The sequence below is a fragment of the Malus domestica genome, chromosome 05 (assembly GCF_042453785.1).
Source record: "Malus domestica chromosome 05, GDT2T_hap1".
Lineage (NCBI taxonomy): Eukaryota > Viridiplantae > Streptophyta > Magnoliopsida > Rosales > Rosaceae > Malus > Malus domestica.
The window spans coordinates 9,347,750-9,374,439 of NC_091665.1; the positions used below are offsets into that span (position 1 = coordinate 9,347,750).

At 36.8% G+C, this 26,690-nt stretch overlaps 2 protein-coding genes across 2 annotated transcripts; both read left to right on the top strand.

Annotated features, from left to right (window-relative positions):
- Positions 1-671: 671 nt before the first annotated feature.
- Positions 672-4,009, top strand: LOC139196376 (beta-glucosidase 12-like). Its single transcript, XM_070822232.1, has 13 exons — positions 672-883; positions 1,006-1,075; positions 1,221-1,279; positions 1,427-1,502; positions 1,671-1,748; positions 1,884-1,971; positions 2,117-2,372; positions 2,473-2,588; positions 2,689-2,906; positions 2,998-3,029; positions 3,120-3,222; positions 3,442-3,550; positions 3,649-4,009. The coding sequence occupies exons 1-9, from the start codon at positions 713-715 to the stop codon at positions 2,900-2,902; spliced, it is 1,128 nt and encodes a 375-aa protein (XP_070678333.1). The 5' UTR covers positions 672-712; the 3' UTR covers positions 2,903-2,906; positions 2,998-3,029; positions 3,120-3,222; positions 3,442-3,550; positions 3,649-4,009.
- Positions 4,010-18,235: 14,226 nt separating this feature from the next.
- Positions 18,236-21,513, top strand: LOC114823889 (beta-glucosidase 12-like). Its single transcript, XM_070822233.1, has 13 exons — positions 18,236-18,447; positions 18,570-18,639; positions 18,785-18,843; positions 18,991-19,066; positions 19,235-19,312; positions 19,448-19,535; positions 19,681-19,936; positions 20,037-20,152; positions 20,253-20,470; positions 20,562-20,593; positions 20,684-20,786; positions 21,006-21,114; positions 21,213-21,513. Exons 1-9 carry the CDS (start codon positions 18,277-18,279, stop codon positions 20,464-20,466), a joined length of 1,128 nt encoding a protein of 375 aa, XP_070678334.1. The 5' UTR covers positions 18,236-18,276; the 3' UTR covers positions 20,467-20,470; positions 20,562-20,593; positions 20,684-20,786; positions 21,006-21,114; positions 21,213-21,513.
- The last annotated feature ends 5,177 nt before the right edge of the window (positions 21,514-26,690 follow it).

A 26,690-nucleotide genomic window follows, 5' to 3' on the forward strand; every position in this document is an offset into this window, starting at 1 on the left:
GCCCTCTAACACACTTTTGTAGTCTTTTATTATGTTACTGAGACCAGCTCAATTTCCTTAACAAATTGTCAAATTCCAAGCAGGAAGTAAACATATCTAACTCTAAAATAATTACAAAATATGGAACAACATTAATATTAACAAACCAGTATATCCAGTTCCCACAAACAAGTACTTAATTCGTTTTTGTATGTACAATACCTCTTAACTTGTTACACATTTCAATAGGTTTGGAGGAAAAAAACGTGAAGAAATAGACTTTCACCCCCTGCTTTTTTTACCCCATCCCTAATAAAATTTTCACCTCACCATAATCTGTTCATTGAAATCTCCAAGATATTAAGTTGCACGTACGCTATGTTCACATTCCCAACTTAATGCAAGTCATGACCTTATCACGATTAGATTATATAGGGCAACTTAATGCAACTATGCAAGTCATGACCTTATCACGATTAGATTATATAGGGCTATATTCTCGTGATATTCTAAATTATTTATAATGTTACGAAGGTGTCTAGCCAATTGATATCGAAGACTTTTGGTACTTATTTACAAACTATACTTTTACTAATTATTTATTATCTGTATTGATCCACCTTCTTAATTAAATATTAACGGTTACATGTTTTCCACATACATACTTTCTCTATATAAACGCCACGCGAGGAAGGCCAAAACCATTCCAGTTCACCGAAAGCCCTAATTAGCAATGGCAATGACGTTACAGTCACTGCTGTTGGGTGTGCTACTACTAACTGGCTTTGCAGCGGCAGATAGTAAAACTTGTGCTGTTATACCTAGTCGTTATAGCACTGCTTCCCTGAACAGAAGCAGTTTTCCATCAGGCTTTGTATTTGGTTCAGCTTCAGCATCTTACCAAGTTTGTGTTTCTGCACTTAATAAGTTGTTGGGGTTTTTATTTAATGTCAGACCTATTAGCATACATGCAGGAAAATACTAACATGCTCATTTTGTACTCTTATATGTGTAAATTAATTTCAGTATGAAGGCGCATGGGATGAAGGTGGTAAAGGACCAAGCATATGGGATAACTTCACCCACCAGTATCCAGGTACCTACACCGGTGCCAGATTGAATTGAACCTTGATTAATACAGATTTATTCTTAACCTTTACAAGGGTTAGACATTGATGGGGGACGAGGCCTAAACCATGAGGTTTATGAAGATAATGAAAATTTTACATGGTTAATTGCAGAAAAAATCATTGATGGAAGCAATGGGGACGTGGCTGATGATCAATACCACCGCTATAAGGTTCAAAAATTTCATTAACTTTGTTCTCCAGTCCTTCTGAATTATTCAATAGTATAAGGAGAATTAAAGAATTTACGGCCTTAAGAAAATTAAGGAGGTTGAAGATGAGGCATTTTCTTATAATACATATTGCGTTATTCTATATAGGAAGATGTAAAGATTATGAAGGATATGGGATTGGATGCCTATAGGTTCTCTATCTCATGGTCCAGATTGTTACCAAGTAAGTTGATCATCCGCATTCGCATTAATTAGTTGGGACGAAGTAGTGTGTCCATGCATGATGTTTGCTCTGAGTAATATGACCAATAATATCTGTAGTTTAACCTATTTTGTTCCCCTTTCGAATGTATTTGCTTATGTTCTGGTTTAATTTTAATTATATAATTAGATGGAAAGCTAAGTGGGGGTGTGAACAAGGAAGGAGTACAATACTACAACAATCTCATCAATGAACTCCTAAACAAAGGTGATGCAACTGCTTAATCTCATATATCATCCCACCTTACACACACACACACACACACACACACATGTACATATATACATATTAAGAGTTACATGTTATATAATCGAGCGTGTTGCTTTTATTGATCATGCACAGGTGTAACACCATATGCGACAATCTTTCATTGGGATCTTCCTCAAGCTTTAGAAGAAGAATATGGTGGTTTCTTAAACCGTCAAATTGTGTAAGTAGTAGACTTTGATTCTCTAATTAATAATAATTCTTTATCATCTTGACGATTGATCGTTTAGATATTCAAATGTATATTGCTATAATGCGTAAACCTTCAAAATCAGCATGCAACTGATTTTTAATTTTCCATGTTGCAGCAATCATTTTCGAGACTACGCAGAACTTTGCTTTAAGTTATTTGGCGATCGGGTAAAGCATTGGATCACACTAAATGAGCCATATACTTTTATTACTTTTGGCTATGCATCAGGAGAATTAGCACCCGGGCGATGTTCTGCTTGGCAGAACTCAAACTGCACCGGCGGTGATTCGGCTACCGAACCCTATATAGTAGCACACCACTTCCTCCTCGCTCATGCACATGCTGTTAAAGTGTACAAGACTAAATATCAGGTCATATTAATACTCAATGTTGTAATATTAAATTGATGAGATAGGGTTAATTTACCTTTTTTCATACCGTAACTAATCAAGTTTGGGTGGTGATGTGCAGGCATCTCAAGAAGGCGTGATAGGAATAACATTAGCGACAAATTGGTTTGTGCCGGTTTCTAACGCAACGCGTCATCGGAATGCTGCAAATCGATCTTTGGATTTTATGTTTGGATGGCAAGTTTATTAATTCCAAACTTATGTATCAACCCAATTAACTGTTCATTTATATGATAATAATACAAAATTTATTGATGAAATTTCAATGATTATGTAGGTTTATGGAGCCATTGACAAGCGGCCAATATCCGCACAGTATGCAAGTTCTTGTTAAAGAAAGATTACCTAAATTTACACAAGAAGAATCCAAGTTAATAAAAGGGTCATTTGATTTTGTTGGAATGAATTATTATACTACTCACTATTCAAGCGATCAACCTCATAATAATTCTGCAAATGAAAGCTTCCTGACCGATGCTCGCGTTTTTTAATCAAGTGAGTACAAAGTGAGAAACCAATTATTTAATTTGAGTAATTTAAGCTCATCAAAATATATAAAATCTCATATTCATAAATGTTGTGGCAGCCGAGCTTAATGGAGTCCCCATTGGTCCTCTGGTACGCATCGAACAATTAGCTAAACTATTTGCATTCAAAGAGTAGTTGTTTTTCATTTAGTTAACTTACCTTCATAAATTGGGGTTGCAGGCTGCTTCAATCTGGCTAGCTGTTTATCCAAAAGGCATTCGAGAGATTTTACTCTACGCAAAGCACAAATATAATAATCCGCTCATTTACATTACTGAGAATGGTAATTATTTTTAAACCTTAATTAACTAAATAATTAATGCTTCACATGTATTTGGTGTAAAATGCAGTTGACATCTATAAGTGATCTACATATAAAACTAGATGGGAACTCTCAAACATTTAGCAATCTGTTGAATCGATAGGAATCAAATGATGAATCTATAATTCTTCGCCTCTTTGTCAATTAAAAACATCAAATAAAAAATTAATTATATTGCAGGCCTTGACGAGTTCGATGACCCCACATTGTCACTTCCGCAATCCCTCAATGATACCCACAGAATTGATTACCACTACCACCACCTCGACTATCTTCGAAAAGCAATCAAGTAAGTTCTTTTGAAAAGTTACATAAGGTTTAACTTATATCTTTTACTTATCACTACACTAGACATACTTACATTTGAAATTCGCCTTTTTTGTGCAGTGATGGTGTAAATGTGAAGGGATACTTTGCATGGTCATTGCTGGACAATTTTGAATGGGCTTCTGGATACACCTTACGATTTGGTTTCGTCTATATAGATTACAATGATGGACTTAAGAGGCACCCAAAACTCTCAGCAAGCTGGTTCAAATGTTTCCTTGGATAATGGTGAAGATATCCTGCTGCGGTTGTTGTTCGTGAAAAATATGCCAAACATATCATTTCCCTATTTTCATAGTTGTATTCCTTTATGACTGTTCTTCCTTTTTCGTGAAATAAATATCCCAACTATATATGGATGTTTCTGTGTATGGACAAAATAAAAAATGGTCCTTATAACATACAGGATGTGGGAATATGATTTTCTGGGCTTATAACCTGTGGCATCTCGGGTGGCAAGAGGGACGGGAATACTCGTAACCCATGAGCATAGTCCTTAGTCTGACATACTACACATTGAAGATGTTACTTGTCTCCTAAGTAAGAAAACCCTAATTCAAGTCAAATTAGGATATCTTAGAAATTAGATAACGCAATCATAATCGTAAGAAGATTGGATATCTTATCCAAGATTCCCAATTTGATAGGCTTACCTTCCCTACCAGGACTACTGTTCATCTTCTCTACAACTATCATACGCATATTTTCTCTATGCCTAACAGAGGCTCATCTTGCATACACGCCGCCGTCTACACATGTATAGACGCGTTCATTAGAAACTTATCTTCTTAACGCCTCGCCATAGGCTATTCGTCAAGAATAGTTCATGATGTAGCTCACATCGCACCATTCTTTCTTAGAGTTACACCAGTGAGGTAATGCATTTGTATTGATTAACCTTTCAAACCATAAATCCGCATTCGCATACAACACGCATAGTTTTACACCTAAATTCCACGATCACATGAATTAAGGACATTCTTGATGAAATAAAGCATGTTAGAACCCATCACGACATTTACGCATTGATGATTCAAAACATAGATGAACATGAGATTTTGAAGAAAAAGGAGAACAATTTAGGAGGTTAGCCATCTCTAACCGACCCAGTCAAAGGGCCAGGGGGTTAAAAATAGCTTTAAATGACACGAAAACCATCTCTAACTGAGGGCTAGGCCAAAGGGTTTCTGGGCCCCACTAGGCTATAAAACCAAAATCAGGCCAGCGGGTTGGTCATTTCCAACCAGCCAGCCAGCCAGCCCACTTGACAGCCAACGGCTAGTTGACGTCAGATTACCATTGGAATTTGATTTTTTTTTTTTGGACGAATTTAAAAAAAAGAATGCTAATTTTTTTTTCCTATAAATACCTAAGTCATTCCTACACCATTTCTCGCATCCTTTTCACCATTCCATACTATCTTATCTCTTCCAATAATCTTTCATTTAATTTTTTCAATAATTTTCAAATGGCCACATTTGCAATGAAAGGAAAGGCTTGGAACCGAAAAGAAGATGAAGCTCTTTGCAGGGCCTATAGATGGGTCTCGGAAGATAGTGTCAAGAGTAGTTCTTAAACAAGTGAGGTGTTTGGACTCGTACGTCGAAAAAGTACTATGAGTTCTATGGAGGCACCACTCCCCCGAATCCCCGAAACTACTACGAAATAAGTGTTTTCACAAGTTATTTTAAATATTTAATTATATTACATTTAATTTCATAAATAAATTTCCTTTAATTTTCGTAATTATATTGTCTAGGTACACCAAGCGGAGGAATTGTATACGGAGGACATGAAAAAACCCTTTACTCATCACGGTTGTTGGTAAATTTGTAAAGGGTGGGTGTTATTTCAACATCCACCTCAAGAAAGACTTGATCCTATCTAAAATTTGCACAACTGATTACATCCCGACACGTGGCACTCGAAATCCTATTTCATGCTTCAAGGTTTTTTCAAATATCTTAATTTATTTTAGAAGAACCTGATTGGCAGAAATCAATTGAAAGTCTTTGAATTTGTAGAGAAAGCCTCATCCACGATCTTTTACTTCCTTAGCTTCTGGCAAGAGCGTGCTGATAACGTGTTGTAGGCCTATTTTACTGAACTGTACAAAGGACAGAGAGGGAGAGGGGCTGGCGGCAATACAGAGAAAAGAGAAATGTAATTCAAAGTTGCATGTTGTATCATCCCCTTATACCTTTATTGATAGTAGTAGGATAGGTAGAATCTGTACCCTAATGGGATTGCATCTCTAATAGGAATTAAACTACTAAAGGGAATATACAAGATACTCCTAGATACACTAGGATTTACACAATCAAATTTCTAATCCGATAAGACTGCAATATTATTTTCTTTTTTCTCTTATTTTTTTTCTCCTTTACATTCTTTACTTTTGTTAGCATTAATTAGCTTCTTCATCTCTAGCATATATAAAGGGATGGAATCGATGGATTACTTGAGGAAAACATCATCATGACTATATTAAAACAAGGAATGAATCAAGCTACAAACAGGAAGGCCTTTATACTTTGTCGCGTTTATATGTATTCACCCACACTAAACAAAATCCTTAAATTTCTTTGTTCGCGTTAACGTTTGGAATTTTTCATGAAGGAGAAGGATGCCTTTATGATTCTACTCCATTATAATACTTATATCTTTTTCAAGATAAACAACAAAAATTAAAATAATTCACGCTATTTTTGAAACGTAACTAAACTAATTCACACTATTTCTCAAACATAATTAAAATAAAGGAAAGTTAATGAAAAGGGTTTGAAAACTTAGAGTTTTAACGATAAGGACAAAATAAAGGGTAAAGTGAATAGTACCATGATTGACTTTTTAGTGTAAAAATGTGGTTTTTCGTTAAAGTGAATAGTACCAGAAACTTTTCGTTAAAGTTCCCTTAATATAACTCCCACTATTTCTGAAACCACGGCAAACTAACTCATACTGTGACAACCCGTTTCTAATTTTACGTTTTTATTAATTTTAAAAACGTGAATTGACGAAAATGCTCTAAAGGCAAGCCATCGTCTAGAGAAGCGTATGACTTATTCTTTTGGCGTTTGCATAGTACTCGATGGTATGAACGCATAGGCAAAGACCGTTTGCTAGTCCGGATTATAACGGTATAGTTACGGACGTTTGAAATTGGTTACTTACATTTTAGATTATAAATTATTTGAACTCCCACCATGTGGGAATGGTAACCAATCAGAAGTAAGGGACCGCTAAATGGAAGGAAGGTGGTACGGGGGAGGAAGTCCCCATCTAATGGGAGGCGGACGAACCAGAGAAGGAGGAGGTGAGTGGACCAATGGGAGGAAGAGAAGGGAAGAAAGGAGAGAGGAGTGAGAGGCACGGGATCATGAACCCTTCCCTTTCAACCCGTGCACAACCCAGTTTCGACCCGGTTCCAAATCCGGCGAATTTCCGCCATTTTTCTCGTTGATCACCACCATCCATCACCTGCAAATCACTCATGTGGCCTCCCATCCACCATTTCAGCCAAAAAACAGAGAGTTTTGGTTCCAATTTCGTGAAGGCCGACGCACAGCTTCGTGGGTACTAGGCGATGATCCACCCATTTCTAAAACTCTTCTCTGGAGGTCAGGAACAAAGCCCAAACAGTTTTAGGGGCCGTGGTATTGCGGATTGATCGAATTAAAGGACATCCAAAATCTAGGGTTCCGACGAGTTCTTGGCGATTTGAAGCTCTTCCCGGCCAAATTGGACTTGGCCGCATGTATAAGACTTGCTTTACTCACTGAGATCTTCATTTTTGTGAAGTTTGAGAATTTTTAGAAATAGTTGATTTTTTTGGCGAGTTGGGGCGGTCGACCGTCGGATACAAAAACGAGTGGGTCGAGGCATCCCCTGACCTTCCTAGGCTAAACTTCATACCCAATGCCATATGTGATGTCCGATTAACGAAATTCCATTGTTTTAGTACAATTTCGCTAAGGTCCGTTACTTGGTCATTATAAGAATCGACGATCCAACTGTCGGATCGTCACCAAACTTTAATAGGTTATTGTTCGTAATATTTAAGGACCTTAGGAACTTACAGATTGGGAATCCGACGTACGGATCTTCCCAAATTAGGTTTGTAAGTTTGTAAAATAAAACGTTGACCACCACTTGAATTTGCAATTGGCGAAGATCCAACCGTTGGATCATAATAAAACTTTAGGATGATGTTCTAGAAGCATAATGTAGATCTTTGGAAGTTACAGATCAAAAATACGAGGTACGGATCTTCCAGATCGCGTTACATAGGGTTGCGGACCCTACCGTCGACCATTGACCGACAGTTGACTTTTGGTCAATGGGTTTCAAATCGTTTTAGAATTTCCTTGGGGATGTGTTTTTTGTAAGTTACATGTTCTATCGATAAGAATTCTGAGACGTTATTTGATAATTGTTCTAGACGACGATCGTTCATGACACCTTGATATTCGTGCAAGCGAGTTGCAGCACGAACTCTAGGTGAGTGGGCTTTTGGTTTTCTATATACATATATATGCTCTACATTTTCTCAGAAATTGTTTTAAATGGATTTACGATTTTAAATGCCATGTCAATTGCATTACATTTTAGAATATGCATTAGAATAGATATGCATGTTGTTGTTTGACGCTGCGGGCGCTCAGGTAAGCTCAAAGTGATATATATTGATGATAGTGGAATGTATTGTTGTGATTATATGTAGATGCATTTAGAGCTCATTATCATGTACCCTGGTGTTAGTGCTCCCGCCCGTGGCCGAGGCACAGTATTTCACGTTATGTTCACCTCTTGCACCGCACGCTCACCTTGGATCCAAGTTTGGTTCACAACCCTGTCGTACAGACCACTCGTAGGTGACCCGCGATTATTCGCACAGCCTTCACGTGATCGTGGCACTTGAGCGTACTTATCTACACCCAGCCTTGTCGTACAGACCACAATAGGTGGTTCGAACTTGTGTGCAGACATACTTGACGAGCTATAGATTCAGCCGTACATGTCACATTAGGTGACTCCGGCTAGCATACTATTTTACATTGATTCGTATCACCTGGCTTACACATTTTATGGTTGAACATCTTGACTTGGCATACCTCTGTTTTCATTGCTTCTAAGCATTATCCTTATGTACCTACGTGTTGTTATTTTCTGGGAAATTATACGAGTTTTATAGTGCGGGGTTATTACTTTCAGAAAAGAGAATTGTGTTTTCAATAGTTTTGTTTTTGCCCACTCACCCATTTTTTTTTTCGCCCCCTAGCTTCTAGTAGCAAAGTTTCGTACCGACGAGGATTATTGGCAAATCTTGGTGTAGACGATTACCATCGATGGTATAATTCTCACTCTATTTTACTGTACTGTACTTATGCTATGTCATCACGTGTGAATTGGGTTCATTCCCGCTCACAGCTCACTCTGTATTTGGGCACTTTTAGGTTTAAATTTATTCACATTTTCCAGATCACTACACTTTATGTCTTCGTCACCTTCTAGGTGTTCGCCAACACAGCTTGGTTCGGAGTCCTAGTGGACATTTCGGGTCGGGGTGTGTCACATACTATTTATGAAACTGAGCCATAATAGCCCACACTATTTGTGGAAGGGAACAAAATAAACACTATTTCTAAAACTAAAGCAAAATAACCAACACTATATCTAAAACTAAACCAAAATAACTCATACTATTTTTGGAACTATAGCAAAATTACACACTATTTCTGAAAACTGAACCAAAATAACCCACACTATTTCTTGAAGGGAACAAAATACACTATTTTTATAACTACAACAATATAACCCACACAATTTTTTAAACTGAACAAAAATAATCCACTCTATTTCGGGAACTACAGCAAAATAACTCACACTATTTCTGAAACTGAACCAAAATAACCCCGTACTATTTCAGAAATTAAACTAAAATAACTCAGACTATTTTTGAAAATGGACAAAATAAAGACAAAGTTTTGACAAAATAACACAATCTTGAATCTTGATTGATTGCACGTCTTTCTCCAAAAAATGGTAGTCTTATATATTGCTATTTCATAGTATAATCTACATATGGATTACTTTTGATTTGGCTATGTATAACAGGTTGAATTCAGCTTCATGAAATTTTCAGTCCCCTCTTCTCTAGTCTCTCTCCTCTCTCTCATGTAAATTTATGGTGTTTTTTTTTTTTTTTGTGGATTTCAAAAACATATAATACTTTGATAAATACTTTTTTCCCTTTTTGTATTCATGGCCCTTTTGGGATTCTTTCGTCAGGAGCAGTGTCTGAAAAAAAAATGTATCAAAACACTTGCACACAAAAGCCCCAAAAAACTACAACCACACTCAAAATCCGAACGTAGGAACAAAACTCCAAAAATGAAAAAAAATAAAATATTTACAGAAAATGGATCAGCAAATGGAACAGGACCCCAAAATATTTAAATTTTGTTCAACAAAAGATATAATATGAACAACAGAAATTATATACCTTGATAAGAAAGGGCTTCCAATCTTGTATGCAAAAACCCCAAAATTCGAAACCCAGCTTTTCCTGAAAGCAAAAACCAAATCAAATCAGGCAACCACACACAAATCCCAAAAAAAAAGTAAAAATCAAGCACACTGAGAAAGACGAAAAACTCACCAGGAAACGCTACGTTATGTGAGCAAGAAATTGGATTCCGACTAAATTCAAAAAAGGCAGAAACTTGTAAGGGTTGAGGGTTTTCAAACAAAAGAATTTTGCAAAAGCGCAAAAGTTTCTGAGCAAGAACCGGCGTTGATAATTGGTGAGAGAAATATGCAAACGGTAGATAGAAAAGAAAGGAAGACTGATTTGCAGAGCTTGTGTGAAAGGGATGAATTTTCAAATCGCTGAAATCTCTCTCTCTGTCTCTGTCTCATCTCCCTTTCTAACAAAATCCCTAAAATCCCTCCACAAATCCTCCCATATCTCTCTCTCACACACACTCTTAATCTCAAGGGCGGTCCATCCCCCAAAATCCTCATCAAATGACAACGAAGCCAAACCTACCCCACAATTCGCTCAAAACATTAGAGGACTAAATTGCCCTTCCAAACACATCATCCCTACTGTCAAATTTTAAGCTTTGATGGGCAGAACTGTCATCAAACGACTGAGGGTCCAACTGAGGGCCGGGCTTTTACCGAAAACCAACGAAGCCCATGAAAAAAATTGAGGCAGCCCAAACCCCAACCCAGCCACAGATTTGGTGGCAGCAGTGTGTAAATAAGGCAAAATCAAGGGACAAAATTTTGACTGTAGCTAAGCTACAGTCAAATCTTTCCTCAATTTTAGAATAGATAATATCAATATAATCACAACCATATCAAAATATTACCATGATATCAATCTATGTTTACTGTAATAGGGCTTTGCCATAAGTTAGTTGCATTAGGGTTTAAGACTTCACGATTCTTACTCTATTAGGGCTATTACAAGATTACTTGTCAACCAAGTAATCTCAAGAAAATCTCATTGACATTCACAATATGATCTCGCTAATTACTCAACGAGATCTTACATTCTGCCAACGATAATCCCCCATAATGAAAGAATACATGGTGATCACAAAGTCTTACAATAGTATGAAACTTCCCTTTGAACAACCTGTCACTCTCAGATTGATTACAGGACTACAGAAAACCAAGTATATATCTAGCTGCACTTGCACTCTATAATCACATGCACAATCAATTTGTTAGCACTTTGTTGTTAACATAATCATGGTAATCAAAATAGTTGAATTACTCATCAACATTCTTAATAGAAAACTGAGTAATACTCCAGTTTTACTCGCATAATTATTTTGTCAAACAAACTTCAATAGTCAATGCAATATTACAAGAACAATGATTAAATGAACATAAGGGAAACTAACTTATTCAAAAGTTTGAGTAGAGAACAAAACCAATTGATGAATGTCTACTCTTACTCATTAACTGAATCAAATGGTTCTTGAACTCCCATATTGAACACATGCCTCTTGAACACACCCACTGGTAAAGCCTTTGTCAAAGGGTCAGCTATCATAAGAGTTGTGCCAATGTGCTCAATTTCCACCATTCCACTTTTCACTTCATCCTTCACTTGCAAATATTTTATATCTATTAGTCTGCAACGCTTATTCTTTGAGAAGAAAACTGCAGCCTTGTTATCACAGTACACCTTCAAAGGTTTTTCTATATAATCTATCACTCGCAGACATTTCATCATATTCTTGATACAAATGGCCTGTTTACTTGCAGTGTAACAGCTAATGAATTCTGCCTCCATTGTAGAAGAAGCAGTGGCCTTTTGTTTTGTACTCTTCCATGAGATTGCAAAACCAGCCAATATAAACATATAACCACTTCTTGATTTTCTATCATCCACGCACCCTGCCATATTTGAATATGTGTAAGCAATCATTTCCATGTCTTAGACACAATTGTACACAAGCATGTAATATCTAGTCATTCTCAAGTACCTTAATACTTTCTTTGCTATAACCCAATGAGCTTCAACAGGATTTGATTGAAACCTACCTAGCACACTCATTCCAAATGCCAAGTTTAGCCTTGTAAAAATATGAGCATACATCAAACTGCCCACAAACAATGCATATGGATTATCTTTCATGGTCTCCTTCTCAAGTTCATTCTTGGGACATTGCTCTTTGCTCAATTTATCCCCTTTGCCAATTGGCAGCTCTCCACTAGAACACTTTACCATATTAAACCTCTTTATTATTCTGTCAATGTAGTTCTTTTAAGACAATCCTAAAATCTTCTTTGATCAATCTCTTGTTATTTAAATGCCTAAGAAAAAATGAGCTTCTCCTAGGTCTTTCATATCAAATGCATCAGCAGGCATTCTTTTAGTCTCATGCAATAAGGACATGTCTGAGGTTGCTAATAAGATATCATCAACATATATGACAAGAAAAATGATTTTTTAGCCACCGACCTTGACATATATGCAGTCATCTATCTTGTTTTCCTAGAAACCAAGGCTCGTGACAACTTGATCAAATTTCTTATACCACTGCTGAGAAGCCTATTTCAATCCATAGAGTGACTTGTTTAATTTGCACACCATAGATTCCTTCCCCCTTTCAACAAATCCTGGAGGTTGATGCATGAAGATCTCTTGTTCTAAATCACCATTAAGGAACGTAGTTTTCACATCCATTTGATAGAGCTCTAAATCATAATGTGCTATGAGTGTCATAACTATTCTCATGGGGTCTTTGGACGAAATTGGAGAGAAAGTTTCATTGTAATCGATGCCTTCACGTTGAGTGAAACCTTTTGCCACTAAGCAAGCCTTGTGCCTCTTGATGTTGCCTTGGGAATCTCTTTTTGTCTTAAACACCCATTTGCAGCCTATTGGTTTGCAATTGTCACTGCAAGGAACAAGTGTCCATACACCATTATTCTGCATTGAGTCCAAATTCTTCCAGCATTGCATGGTGCCATAAGTCATGGTGCACACTTTTAAGAACAAACAGAAAGGCCTTTATACTTTGTCGCGTTTATATGTATTCACCCACACTAAATAGAATCCTTAAATTTCCTTGTTCGCGTTAACATTTGGAATTTATCATGAAGGAGAAGGATGCCTTTGTGATTCTACTCCATTATAATACTTATATCTTTTTCAAGATAAACAAAAAAAAAAATTCACACTATTTTTGAAACATAACTAAACTAATTCACACTATTTCTGAAACATAATTAAAATAAAGGAAAATTAATGAAAAGGGTTTGAAAACATAGAGTTTTAACGATGGTATGAACGCATAGGCGAAGATCGTTTGCTAGTCCGGATTATAATGGTATAGTTACGGACGTTTGAAATTGATTACTTACATTTTAGATTATAAATTATTTGAACTCCCACCATATGGGAATGGTAACCAATCAGAAGTAAGGGAAGGAAATAAAGGGCCGCTAAGTTAAAAGAAAGAGATGACCAATCAAAAAATGAGGAGAAATGGAAGGAAGGTGGTATGGGGGAGGAAGTCCCCATCTGATGGGAGGCGGACGAACCAGAGAAGGAGGAGGTGAGTGGACCAATGGGAGGAAGAGAAGGGAAGAAAGGAGAGAGGAGTGAGAGGCACGGGATCATAAACCCTTCCCTTTCAACCCGTGCATAACCTAGTTTCGACTCGGTTCCAAATCTGGCGAATTTCCGCCATTTTTCTTGTTGATCACCACCATCAATCACCTGCAAATCACTCATGTGGCCTCCCATCCACCATTTCAGCCAAAAAACAGAGAGTTTTGGTTCCAATTTCGTGAAGGCCGACACACGGCTTCGTGGGTACTAGGAAACGATCCACCCATTTCTAAAACACTTCTCTAGAGGTCGGAACAAAGCCCAAACAGTTTTAGGGGCCGTGGTGTTGCGGATTGATCGAATTGAAGGACACCCAAATTATAGGGTTCCGACGAGTTCTTGGCGATTTGAAGCTCTTCCCGGCCAAATTGGACTTGGCCACAGGTATAAGACTTGCTTTACTCATTGAGATCTTCATTTTTGTGAAGTTTGAGAATTTTTAGAAATAGTTGATTTTTCTGGCGAGTTGGGGCGGTCGATCGTCGGATACAGAAACGTGTGGGTCGAGGCATCCCCTAACCTTCCTAGGCTAAACTTCATACCCAATTCCATATGTGATGTCCGATTAACAAAATTCCATTGTTTTGGTACAATTTCGCTAAGGTCCGTTACTTGGTCATTATAAGAATCGACGATCCAACCGTTGGATCATCACCAAACTTTAATAGCTTATTATTCGTAATATTTGAGGATCTTAGGAACTTACAGATTGGGAATCCGACGTACGGATCTTCCCAAATTAGATTTGTAAGTTTGTAAAATAAAACATTGACCACCACTTGAATTTGCAATTGGCGAAGATCCAACCGTTGGATCATAATGAAACTTTAGTATATTGTTCTAGAAAAATAATGTAGATCTTTGGATGTTACGGATAAAAATTCTGAGGTATGGATCTTCCGGATCTAGTTAGGTAGGGTTGCGGACCCTACCGTCGACCGACAGTTGACTTTTGGTCAATGGGTTTCGAATCATTTTAGAATGTCCTTGGGGATGTGTTTTATGTAAGTAATGTGTTATATCGATAAGAATTCTGAGACGTTATTTGATAATTGTTCTAGACGACGATCGTTCGTGACACCTTGATATTTGTGCAAGGGAGTTGTAGCGCGAAGTCCAGGTGAGTGGGCTTTTGGTTTTCTATATACATATATATGCTCTACATTTTCCCAAATTTTTTTTAAATGGATTTACGATTTTAAATGCCATGTCAATTGCATTACATTTTAGAATATGGATTAGAATAGATATGCATGTTGTAGTTTGACGCTGCAGACGCTCAGGTAAGCTTCAAGTGATATATATTGATGATGGTGGAATGTATTGTTGTGATTATACGTAGATGCATTTAGAGCTCATTATCCTGCACCTCAGTGTTAGTGCTCCCGCCCATGGCCAGGGCACAGTCTTTCACGTTATGTTCACCTCCTGCACCGCACGCTCACCTTGGATCCAAGTTTGGTGCACAACCTTGTCGTACAGACCATAATAGGTGGTTTCGACTCGTAGGTGACCCGCGATTATTCGCTAAGCCTTCACGTGATCGTAGTACTTGAGCGTACTTATCTACACCTAGCCTTGTCGTACAGACCACAATAGGTGGTTCGGACTCGTGTGCAGGCATACTTAACGAGCTATAGATTCAGCTGTACATGTCACATTAGGTGACTCCGGCTGACATACTATTTTACATTGATTCGTATCACCTAGCTTACACATTTTATGGTTGAACATCTTGACCTAGCATACCTCTATTTTCACTGCTTCTAAGCATTATCCTTATGTACCTACGTATTATTATTTTCTGGGAAATTATACGAGTTTTACAGTGAGGGGTTATTACTTTCAGAAAAGAGAATTGTGTTTTCTAAAGTTTTGTTTTTGCCCACTCACCTTTCTGTTTTTCGCCCCCCCTAGGTTCTAGTAGCAAAGTTTCGTACGGACGAGGATTATTGGCAAATCTTTGGGTAGACGATTACCATCGATGGTATAATTCTTACTCTATTTTACTGTACTGTACTTATGCTATGTCATCACGTGTGAATTGGGTTCATTCCCACTCACAGCTCACTTTGTATTTAGGCACTTTTAGGTTTAAATTTATTCACATCTTCCACATCACTTCACTTTATGGCTTCGTCACCTTCCAGGTGTCTGCCAGCATAGCTCAATTCGGAGTCCTAGTGGACTTTTCGGGTCGGGGTGTGTCACTTACTATTTCTAAAACTGAGCCATAATAGCCCACACTATTTGTGGAAGGGAACAAAATAAACACTATTTCTAAAACTAAAGCAAAATAACCCACACTATTTCTGAAACTGAACCAAAATAACCCTGTAGTATTTCAGAAATTAAACTAAAATAACAGACTATTTTTGAAAATGAACAAAATCAAGACAAAGTTTTGACACAATAACACAATCTTGAATCTTGATTGATCGCACGTCTTTCTCCAAAAAATGGTAGTCTTGTATATTGCTATTTAATAGTATAATCTATATATGGATTACTTTTGATTTGGCTATGTACAACAGGTTGAATTCAGCTTCATGAAATTTTCAGTCCCCTCTTCTCTATTCTCTCTCCTCTCTCTCATGTAAAATCATGGTGTTTTTTTTTTTTTTTTTGTGGGTTTCGAAAACATATAATACTTTGATAAATACGTTTTTCCTTTTTTGTATTCATGGCCCTTTTGGGATTCTTCTGTGAGGAGCAGTGTCTGGAAAAACAAAATCGACATAAGGACTGTTGAGAAATGTATCAAAACTGTGTTGAGCAACGAAAAATAAATAAACAATTTGACTGCAATTAAATTGCAGGACCATGAAATCTTTTTACATACAAAAATAGCAATATTCTATGAATTAGAAAAACATACAAAAATAGCTATATTTTATGAATTAAAAAAACAAAAATCATCTAAAGCTCACTTTAAAAATCAAGTTTTCTACATACCCATAGTGAAACAAAGGACAGTTGGTTTTGTTTATTAGTTTGGCACGTGTGGTAGTTGGAATAATGAAAGTGGGATGGTGGACAGCAGTGGAAAATGGTAGTGGGGATGGTGGACGCCATTTCATCACCTTCATATTTAATAAGGTAATAGGCTTTCCGTTAGGGGCAAGTTTGAAAAAAAAAATTATTGTGTTGAGCTTTTAGTTCGGTCGCGAGCTTTTATGTTTGGAGGGCTAGTATATGAATAGTTTGTCATTAAGATTAAATTTTAAGTTTTTTTTGTTAAATAATAGTTTATGGTAGTATTTGGTTAAATTAAAGTTAGGTCCAAGTTCTTTTCATTAAAGCTTCTTTTTTTTTTCCTTGTATTATGAGAGTTAAAGTTTATGTCCCTTTTAACTAGATGTAACTTTCTTTCATTACCAATAAAATTCTCTTGTATCGCAGACGTTTCTTAAAAATAAAAAAAAAATAAAAAAAGTTTTATTCAAGATGGATGTGTAAATTCGTGTACATAAGACCTTTGTCCCAAGAAAGTATAACTAAAACTTTACCCTTTACACTCTCGTTTTCTAATTATTCTCTTAGAAGTCTAGAACCAGAACTGTGGAACCTTTTTGTTCCCGTTGCCTACTATCATAACTACAATATAACTAATTTTTTCGACAATTTTGCTGTAGTGATGCTTTAGGCGCGAACCCTCCAAACTAGCATAAGGATACATCTCTATTTCAATCCACTTTTTGACATTTTCTACAATATAACTATTTTTTTTTTGACAATTTTGCTGTAGCAATGGATTAGGCGCGAACCCTCCAAACTAGTATAGGGATACATCTCTATTTCAATCCACTTTTTGACAGTTTTGGTGTAGTGGTCAGCCCTCTAACACACTTTTGTAGTCTTTTATTATGTTACTGAGACCAGCTCAATTTCCTTAACAAATTGTCAAATTCCAAGCAGGAAGTAAACATATCTAACTCTAAAATAATTACAAAATATGGAACAACATTAATATTAACAAACCAGTATATCCAGTTCCCACAAACAAGTACTTAATTCGTTTTTGTATGTACAATACCTCTTAACTTGTTACACATTTCAATAGGTTTGGAGGAAAAAAACGTGAAGAAATAGACTTTCACCCCCTGCTTTTTTTACCCCATCCCTAATAAAATTTTCACCTCACCATAATCTGTTCATTGAAATCTCCAAGATATTAAGTTGCACGTACGCTATGTTCACATTCCCAACTTAATGCAAGTCATGACCTTATCACGATTAGATTATATAGGGCAACTTAATGCAACTATGCAAGTCATGACCTTATCACGATTAGATTATATAGGGCTATATTCTCGTGATATTCTAAATTATTTATAATGTTACGAAGGTGTCTAGCCAATTGATATCGAAGACTTTTGGTACTTATTTACAAACTATACTTTTACTAATTATTTATTATCTGTATTGATCCACCTTCTTAATTAAATATTAACGGTTACATGTTTTCCACATACATACTTTCTCTATATAAACGCCACGCGAGGAAGGCCAAAACCATTCCAGTTCACCGAAAGCCCTAATTAGCAATGGCAATGACGTTACAGTCACTGCTGTTGGGTGTGCTACTACTAACTGGCTTTGCAGCGGCAGATAGTAAAACTTGTGCTGTTATACCTAGTCGTTATAGCACTGCTTCCCTGAACAGAAGCAGTTTTCCATCAGGCTTTGTATTTGGTTCAGCTTCAGCATCTTACCAAGTTTGTGTTTCTGCACTTAATAAGTTGTTGGGGTTTTTATTTAATGTCAGACCTATTAGCATACATGCAGGAAAATACTAACATGCTCATTTTGTACTCTTATATGTGTAAATTAATTTCAGTATGAAGGCGCATGGGATGAAGGTGGTAAAGGACCAAGCATATGGGATAACTTCACCCACCAGTATCCAGGTACCTACACCGGTGCCAGATTGAATTGAACCTTGATTAATACAGATTTATTCTTAACCTTTACAAGGGTTAGACATTGATGGGGGACGAGGCCTAAACCATGAGGTTTATGAAGATAATGAAAATTTTACATGGTTAATTGCAGAAAAAATCATTGATGGAAGCAATGGGGACGTGGCTGATGATCAATACCACCGCTATAAGGTTCAAAAATTTCATTAACTTTGTTCTCCAGTCCTTCTGAATTATTCAATAGTATAAGGAGAATTAAAGAATTTACGGCCTTAAGAAAATTAAGGAGGTTGAAGATGAGGCATTTTCTTATAATACATATTGCGTTATTCTATATAGGAAGATGTAAAGATTATGAAGGATATGGGATTGGATGCCTATAGGTTCTCTATCTCATGGTCCAGATTGTTACCAAGTAAGTTGATCATCCGCATTCGCATTAATTAGTTGGGACGAAGTAGTGTGTCCATGCATGATGTTTGCTCTGAGTAATATGACCAATAATATCTGTAGTTTAACCTATTTTGTTCCCCTTTCGAATGTATTTGCTTATGTTCTGGTTTAATTTTAATTATATAATTAGATGGAAAGCTAAGTGGGGGTGTGAACAAGGAAGGAGTACAATACTACAACAATCTCATCAATGAACTCCTAAACAAAGGTGATGCAACTGCTTAATCTCATATATCATCCCACCTTACACACACACACACACACACACACACATGTACATATATACATATTAAGAGTTACATGTTATATAATCGAGCGTGTTGCTTTTATTGATCATGCACAGGTGTAACACCATATGCGACAATCTTTCATTGGGATCTTCCTCAAGCTTTAGAAGAAGAATATGGTGGTTTCTTAAACCGTCAAATTGTGTAAGTAGTAGACTTTGATTCTCTAATTAATAATAATTCTTTATCATCTTGACGATTGATCGTTTAGATATTCAAATGTATATTGCTATAATGCGTAAACCTTCAAAATCAGCATGCAACTGATTTTTAATTTTCCATGTTGCAGCAATCATTTTCGAGACTACGCAGAACTTTGCTTTAAGTTATTTGGCGATCGGGTAAAGCATTGGATCACACTAAATGAGCCATATACTTTTATTACTTTTGGCTATGCATCAGGAGAATTAGCACCCGGGCGATGTTCTGCTTGGCAGAACTCAAACTGCACCGGCGGTGATTCGGCTACCGAACCCTATATAGTAGCACACCACTTCCTCCTCGCTCATGCACATGCTGTTAAAGTGTACAAGACTAAATATCAGGTCATATTAATACTCAATGTTGTAATATTAAATTAATGAGATAGGGTTAATTTACCTTTTTTCATACCGTAACTAATCAAGTTTGGGTGGTGATGTGCAGGCATCTCAAGAAGGCGTGATAGGAATAACATTAGCGACAAATTGGTTTGTGCCGGTTTCTAACGCAACGCGTCATCGGAATGCTGCAAATCGATCTTTGGATTTTATGTTTGGATGGCAAGTTTATTAATTCCAAACTTATGTATCAACCCAATTAACTGTTCATTTATATGATAATAATACAAAATTTATTGATGAAATTTCAATGATTATGTAGGTTTATGGAGCCATTGACAAGCGGCCAATATCCGCACAGTATGCAAGTTCTTGTTAAAGAAAGATTACCTAAATTTACACAAGAAGAATCCAAGTTAATAAAAGGGTCATTTGATTTTGTTGGAATGAATTATTATACTACTCACTATTCAAGCGATCAACCTCATAATAATTCTGCAAATGAAAGCTTCCTGACCGATGCTCGCGTTTTTTAATCAAGTGAGTACAAAGTGAGAAACCAATTATTTAATTTGAGTAATTTAAGCTCATCAAAATATTTAAAATCTCATATTCATAAATGTTGTGGCAGCCGAGCTTAATGGAGTCCCCATTGGTCCTCTGGTACGCATCGAACAATTAGCTAAACTATTTGCATTCAAAGAGTAGTTGTTTTTCATTTAGTTAACTTACCTTCATAAATTGGGGTTGCAGGCTGCTTCAAGCTGGCTAGCTGTTTATCCAAAAGGCATTCGAGAGATTTTACTCTACGCAAAGCACAAATATAATAATCCGCTCATTTACATTACTGAGAACGGTAATTATTTTTAAACCTTAATTAACTAAATAATTAATGCTTCACATGTATTTGGTGTAAAATGCAGTTGACATCTATAAGTGATCTACATATAAAACTAGATGGGAACTCTCAAACATTTAGCAATCTGTTGAATCGATAGGAATCAAATGATGAATCTATAATTCTTCGCCTCTTTGTCAATTAAAAACATCAAATAAAAAATTAATTATATTGCAGGCCTTGACGAGTTCGATGACCCCACATTGTCACTTCCGCAATCCCTCAATGATACCCACAGAATTGATTACCACTACCACCACCTCGACTATCTTCGAAAAGCAATCAAGTAAGTTCTTTTGAAAAGATACATAAGGTTTAACTTATATCTTTTACTTATCACTACACTAGACATACTTACATTTGAAATTCGCCTTTTTTGTGCAGTGATGGTGTAAATGTGAAGGGATACTTTGCATGGTCATTGCTGGACAATTTTGAATGGGCTTCTGGATACACCTTACGATTTGGTTTCGTCTATATAGATTACAATGATGGACTTAAGAGGCACCCAAAACTCTCAGCAAGCTGGTTCAAATGTTTCCTTGGATAATGGTGGAGATATCCTGCTGCGGTTGTTGTTCGTGAAATAAATATGCCAAGCATATCATTTCCCTATTTTCATAGTTGTATTCCTTTATGAATGTTCTTCCTTTTTCGTGAAATAAATATCCCAACTATATATGGATGTTTCTTTGTGTATGGACAAAATAAAAAATGGTCCTTATAACATACAGGATGTGGGAATATGATTTTCTAGGCTTATAACCTCTGGCATCTCGGGTGGCAAGAGGGACGGGAATACTCGTAACCCATGAGCATAGTCCTTAGTCTGACATACTACACATTGAAGATGTTACTTGTCTCCTAAGTAAGAAAACCCTAATTCAAGTCAAATTAGGATATCTTAGAAATTAGATAACGCAATCATAATCGTAAGAAGATTGGATATCTTATCCAAGATTCCCAATTTGATAGGCTTACCTTCCCTACCAGGACTACTGTTCATCTTCTCTACAACTATCATACGCATATTTTCTCTATGCTTAACAGAGGCTCATCTTGCATACACGCCGCCGTCTACACATGTATAGACGCATTCATTAGAAACTTATCTTCTTAACGCCTCGCCATAGGCTATTCGTCAAGAATAGTTCATGATGTAGCTCACATCGCACCATTCTTTCTTAGAGTTACACCAGTGAGGTAATGCATTTGTATTGATTAACATTTCAAACCATAAATCCGCATTCGCATACAACACGCATAGTTTTACACCTAAATTCCACGATCACATGAATTAAGGACATTCTTGATGAAATAAAGCATGTTAGAACCCATCACGACATTTACGCATTGATGATTCAAAACATAGATGAACATGAGATTTTGAAGAAAAAGGAGAACAATTTAGGAGGTTAGCCATCTCCAACCGACCCAGTCAAAGGGCCATGGGGTTAAAAATAGCTTTAAATGACACGAAAACCATCTCTAACTGAGGGCTAGGCCAAAGGGTTTCTGGGCCCCACTAGGCTATAAAACCAAAATCAGGCCAGCGGGTTGGTCATTTCCAACCAGCCAGCCAGCCCACTTGACAGCCAACGGCTAGTTGACGTCAGATTACCATTAGAATTTGATTTTTTTTTTGGACGAATTTAAAAAAAAGAATGCTAATTTTTTTTTTCCTATAAATACCTAAGTCATTCCTACACCATTTCTCGCATCCTTTTCACCATTCCATACTATCTTACCTCTTCCAATAATCTTTCATTTAATTTTTTCAAAAATTTTCAAATGGTCACATCTGCAATGAAAGGAAAGGCTTGGACCCGAAAAGAAGATGAAGCTATTTGCAGGGCCTATAGATGGGTCTCGGAAGATAGTGTCAATAGTAGTTCTTAAACAAGTGAGGTGTTTGGACTCGTACGTCGAAAAAGTACTATGAGTTCTATGGAGGCACCACTCCCCCGAATCCCCGAAACTACTACGAAATAAGTGTTTTCACAAGTTATTTTAAATATTTAATTATATTACATTTAATTTCATAAATAAATTTCCTTTAATTTTCGTAATTATATTGTCTAGATACACCAAGCGGAGGAATTGTATACGGAGGACATGAAAAAACCCTTTACTCATCACGGTTGTTGGGAAATTTGTAAAGGGTGGGTGTTATTTCAACATCCACCTCAAGAAAGACTTGATCCTATCTAAAATTTGCACAACTAATTACATCCCGACACGTGGCACTCGAAATCCTATTTCATGCTTCAAGGTTTTTTCAAATATCTTAATTTATTTTAGAAGAACCTGATTGGCAGAAATCAATTGAAAGTCTTTGAATTTGTAGAGAAAGCCTCATCCACGATCTTTTACTTCCTTAGCTTCTGGCAAGAGCGTGCTGATAACGTGTTCTAGGCCTATTTTACTGAACTGCACAAAGGACAGAGAGGGAGAGGGGCTGGCGGCAATACAAAGAAAAGAGAAATGTAATTCAAAGTTGCATGTTGTATCATCCCCTTATACCTTTATTGATAGTAGTATGATAGGTAGAATCTGTACCCTAATGGGATTACATCTCTAATAGGAATTAAACTACTAAAGGGAATATACAAGATACTCCTAGATACACTAGGATTTACACAATCACATTTCTAATCCGATAAGACTGCAATATTATTTTCTTTTTTCTCTTATTTTTTTCCTCCTTTACATTCTTTACTTTTGTTAGCATTAATTAGCTTCTTCATCTCTAGCATATATAAAGGGATGGAATCGATGGATTACTTGAGGAAAACATCATCATGACTATATTAAAACAAGGAATGAATCAAGCTACAAGGAAGGCCTTTATACTTTGTCGCGTTTATATGTATTCACCCACACTAAACAAAATCCATAAATTTCCTTGTTCGCGTTAACGTTTGGAATTTTTCATGAAGGAGAAGGATGCCTTTATGATTCTACTCCATTATAATACTTATATCTTTTTCAAGATAAACAACAAAAATTAAAATAATTCATGCTATTTTTGAAACGTAACTAAACTAATTCACACTATTTCTCAAACATAATTAAAATAAAGGAAAGTTAATAAAAAGGGTTTGAAAACTTAGAGTTTTAACGATAAGGACAAAATAAAAGGTAAAGTGAATAGTACCATGATTGACTTTTTAGTGTAAAAATGTGGTTTTTCGTTAAAGTGAATAGTACCGGAAACTTTTCGTTAAAGTTCCCTTAATATAACTCCCACTATTTCTGAAACCACGGCAAACTAACTCATACTGTGACAACCCGTTTCTAATTTTACGTTTTTATTAATTTTAAAAGCGTGAATTGACGAAAATACTCTAAAGGCAAGCCATCGTCTAGAGAAGCGTATGACTTATTCTTTTGGCGTTTGCATAGTACTCGATGGTATGAACGCATAGGCGAAGACCGTTTGCTAGTCCGGATTATAACGGTATAGTTACGGACGTTTGAAATTGGTTACTTACATTTTAGATTATAAATTATTTGAACTCCCACCATGTGGGAATGGTAACCAATCAGAAGTAAGGGACCGCTAAGTTAAAAGAAAGAGATGACCAATCAAAAAATGACGAGAAATGGAAGGAAGGTAGTTCGGGGGAGGAAGTCCCCATCTAATGGGAGGCGGACGAACCAGAGAAGGAGGAGGTGAGTGGACCAATGGGAGGAAGAGAAGGGAAGAAAGGAGAGAGGAGTGAGAGGCACGGGATCATGAACCCTTCCCTTTCAACCCGTGCACAACCCAGTTTCGACCCGGTTCCAAATCCGGCAAATTTCTGCCATTTTTCTCGTTGATCACCACCATCCATCACCTGCAAATCACTCATGTGGCCTCCCATCCACCATTTCAGCCCAAAAACAAAGAGTTTTGGTTCCAATTTCGTGAAGGCCGACGCACGGCTTCGTGGGTACTAGGCGACGATCCACCCATTTCTAAAACTCTTCTCTGGAGGTCAGGAACAAAGCCCAAACAGTTTTAGGGGTCGTGGTGTTGCGGATTGATCGAATTAAAGGACATCCAAATTCTAGGGTTCCGACGAGTTCTTGGCGATTTGAAGCTCTTCCCGGCCAAATTGGACTTGGCCGCATGTATAAGACTTGCTTTACTCACTGAGATCTTCATTTTTGTGAAGTTTGAGAATTTTTAGAAATAGTTGATTTTTCTGGCGAGTTGGGGCGGTCGACCGTCGGATACAGAAACGCGTGGGTCGAGGCATCCCCTGACCTTCCTAGGCTAAACTTCATACCCAATGCCATATGTGATGTCCGATTAACGAAATTCCATTGTTTTAGTACAATTTCGCTAAGGTCCGTTACTTGGTCATTATAAGAATCGACAATCCAACTGTTGAATCGTCACCAAACTTTAGCTTATTATTCGTAATATTTGAGGACCTTAGGAACTTACAAATTGGGAATCCGACGTACGGATCTTCCCAAATTAGATTTGTAAATTTGTAAAATAAAACGTTGACCGCCACTTGAATTTGCAATTGGCGGAGATCCAACCGTTGGATCATAATAAAACTTTTGGATGATGTTCTAGAAGCATAATGTAGATATTTGGAAGTTATGGATCAAAAATACGAGGTACGGATCTTCTGGATCGAGTTACGTAGGGTTGCGGACCCTACCGTCGACCATTGACCGACAGTTGACTTTTGGTCAATGGGTTTCGAATCGTTTTAGAATTTCCTTAGGGATGTGTTTTATGTAAGTTACATGTTCTATCGATAAGAATTCTGAGACGTTATTTGATAATTGTTCTAGACGACGATCGTTCGTGACACCTTGGTATTCGTGCAAGCGAGTTGTAGCACGAACTCTAGGTGGGTAGTTCTTAAACAAGTGAGGTGTTTGGACTCGTACGTCGAAAAAGTACTATGAATTCTATGGAGGCACCACTCCCCCGAATCCCCGAAACTACTACGAAATAAGTGTTTTCACAAGTTATTTTAAATATTTAATTATATTACATTTAATTTCATAAATAAATTTCCTTTAATTTTCGTAATTATATTGTCTAGGTACACCAAGCGGAGGAATTGTATATGGAGGACATGAAAAAACGCTTTACTCATCACGGTTGTTGGGAAATTTGTAAAGGGTGGGTGTTATTTCAACATCCACCTCAAGAAAGACTTGATCCTATCTAAAATTTGCACAACTAATTACATCCCGACACGTGACACTCGAAATCCTATTTCATGCTTCAAGGTTTTTTCAAATATCTTAATTTATTTTAGAAGAACCTGATTGGCAGAAATCAATTGAAAGTCTTTGAATTTGTAGAAGAAAGCCTCATCCACAATCTTTTACTTCCTTAGCTTCTGGCAAGAGCGTGCTGATAACGTGTTGTAGGCCTATTTTACTGAACTGTACAAAGGACAGAGAGGGAGAGGGGCCGGCGGCAATACAGAGAAAAGAGAAATGTAATTCAAAGTTGCATGTTGTATCATCCCCTTATACCTTTATTGATAGTAGTAGGATCGGTAGAATCCGTACCCTAATGGGATTACATCTCTAATAGGAATTAAACTACTAAAGAGAATATACAAGATACTCCTAGATACATTAGGATTTACACAATCACATTTCTAATCCGATAAGACTGCAATATTATTTTCTTTTTTCTGTTATTTTTTTTCTCTTTTACATTCTTTACTTTTGTTAGCATTAATTAGCTTCTTCATCTCTGGCATATATAAAGGGATGGAATCGATTGATGACTTCAGGAAAACATCATCATGACTATATTAAAACAAGGAATGAATCAAGCTACAAACAGGAAGGCCTTTATACTTTGTCGCGTTTATATGTATTCGCCCACACTAA

Excerpts from the sequence above, each read along its gene's own strand:
- LOC114823889 (XM_070822233.1), top strand. The coding sequence starts at position 18,277 with ATGGCAATGACGTTACAGTCACTGCTGTTGGGTGTGCTACTACTAACT. Across the intron at positions 18,640-18,784 it reads CTTCACCCACCAGTATCCAG|AAAAAATCATTGATGGAAGC; the intron begins GTACCTACACCG and ends GGTTAATTGCAG. Across the intron at positions 19,313-19,447 it reads CAATGAACTCCTAAACAAAG|GTGTAACACCATATGCGACA; the intron begins GTGATGCAACTG and ends GATCATGCACAG.
- LOC139196376 (XM_070822232.1), top strand. The coding sequence starts at position 713 with ATGGCAATGACGTTACAGTCACTGCTGTTGGGTGTGCTACTACTAACT. Across the intron at positions 884-1,005 it reads CAGCTTCAGCATCTTACCAA|TATGAAGGCGCATGGGATGA; the intron begins GTTTGTGTTTCT and ends AATTAATTTCAG. Across the intron at positions 1,503-1,670 it reads ATGGTCCAGATTGTTACCAA|ATGGAAAGCTAAGTGGGGGT; the intron begins GTAAGTTGATCA and ends TTATATAATTAG.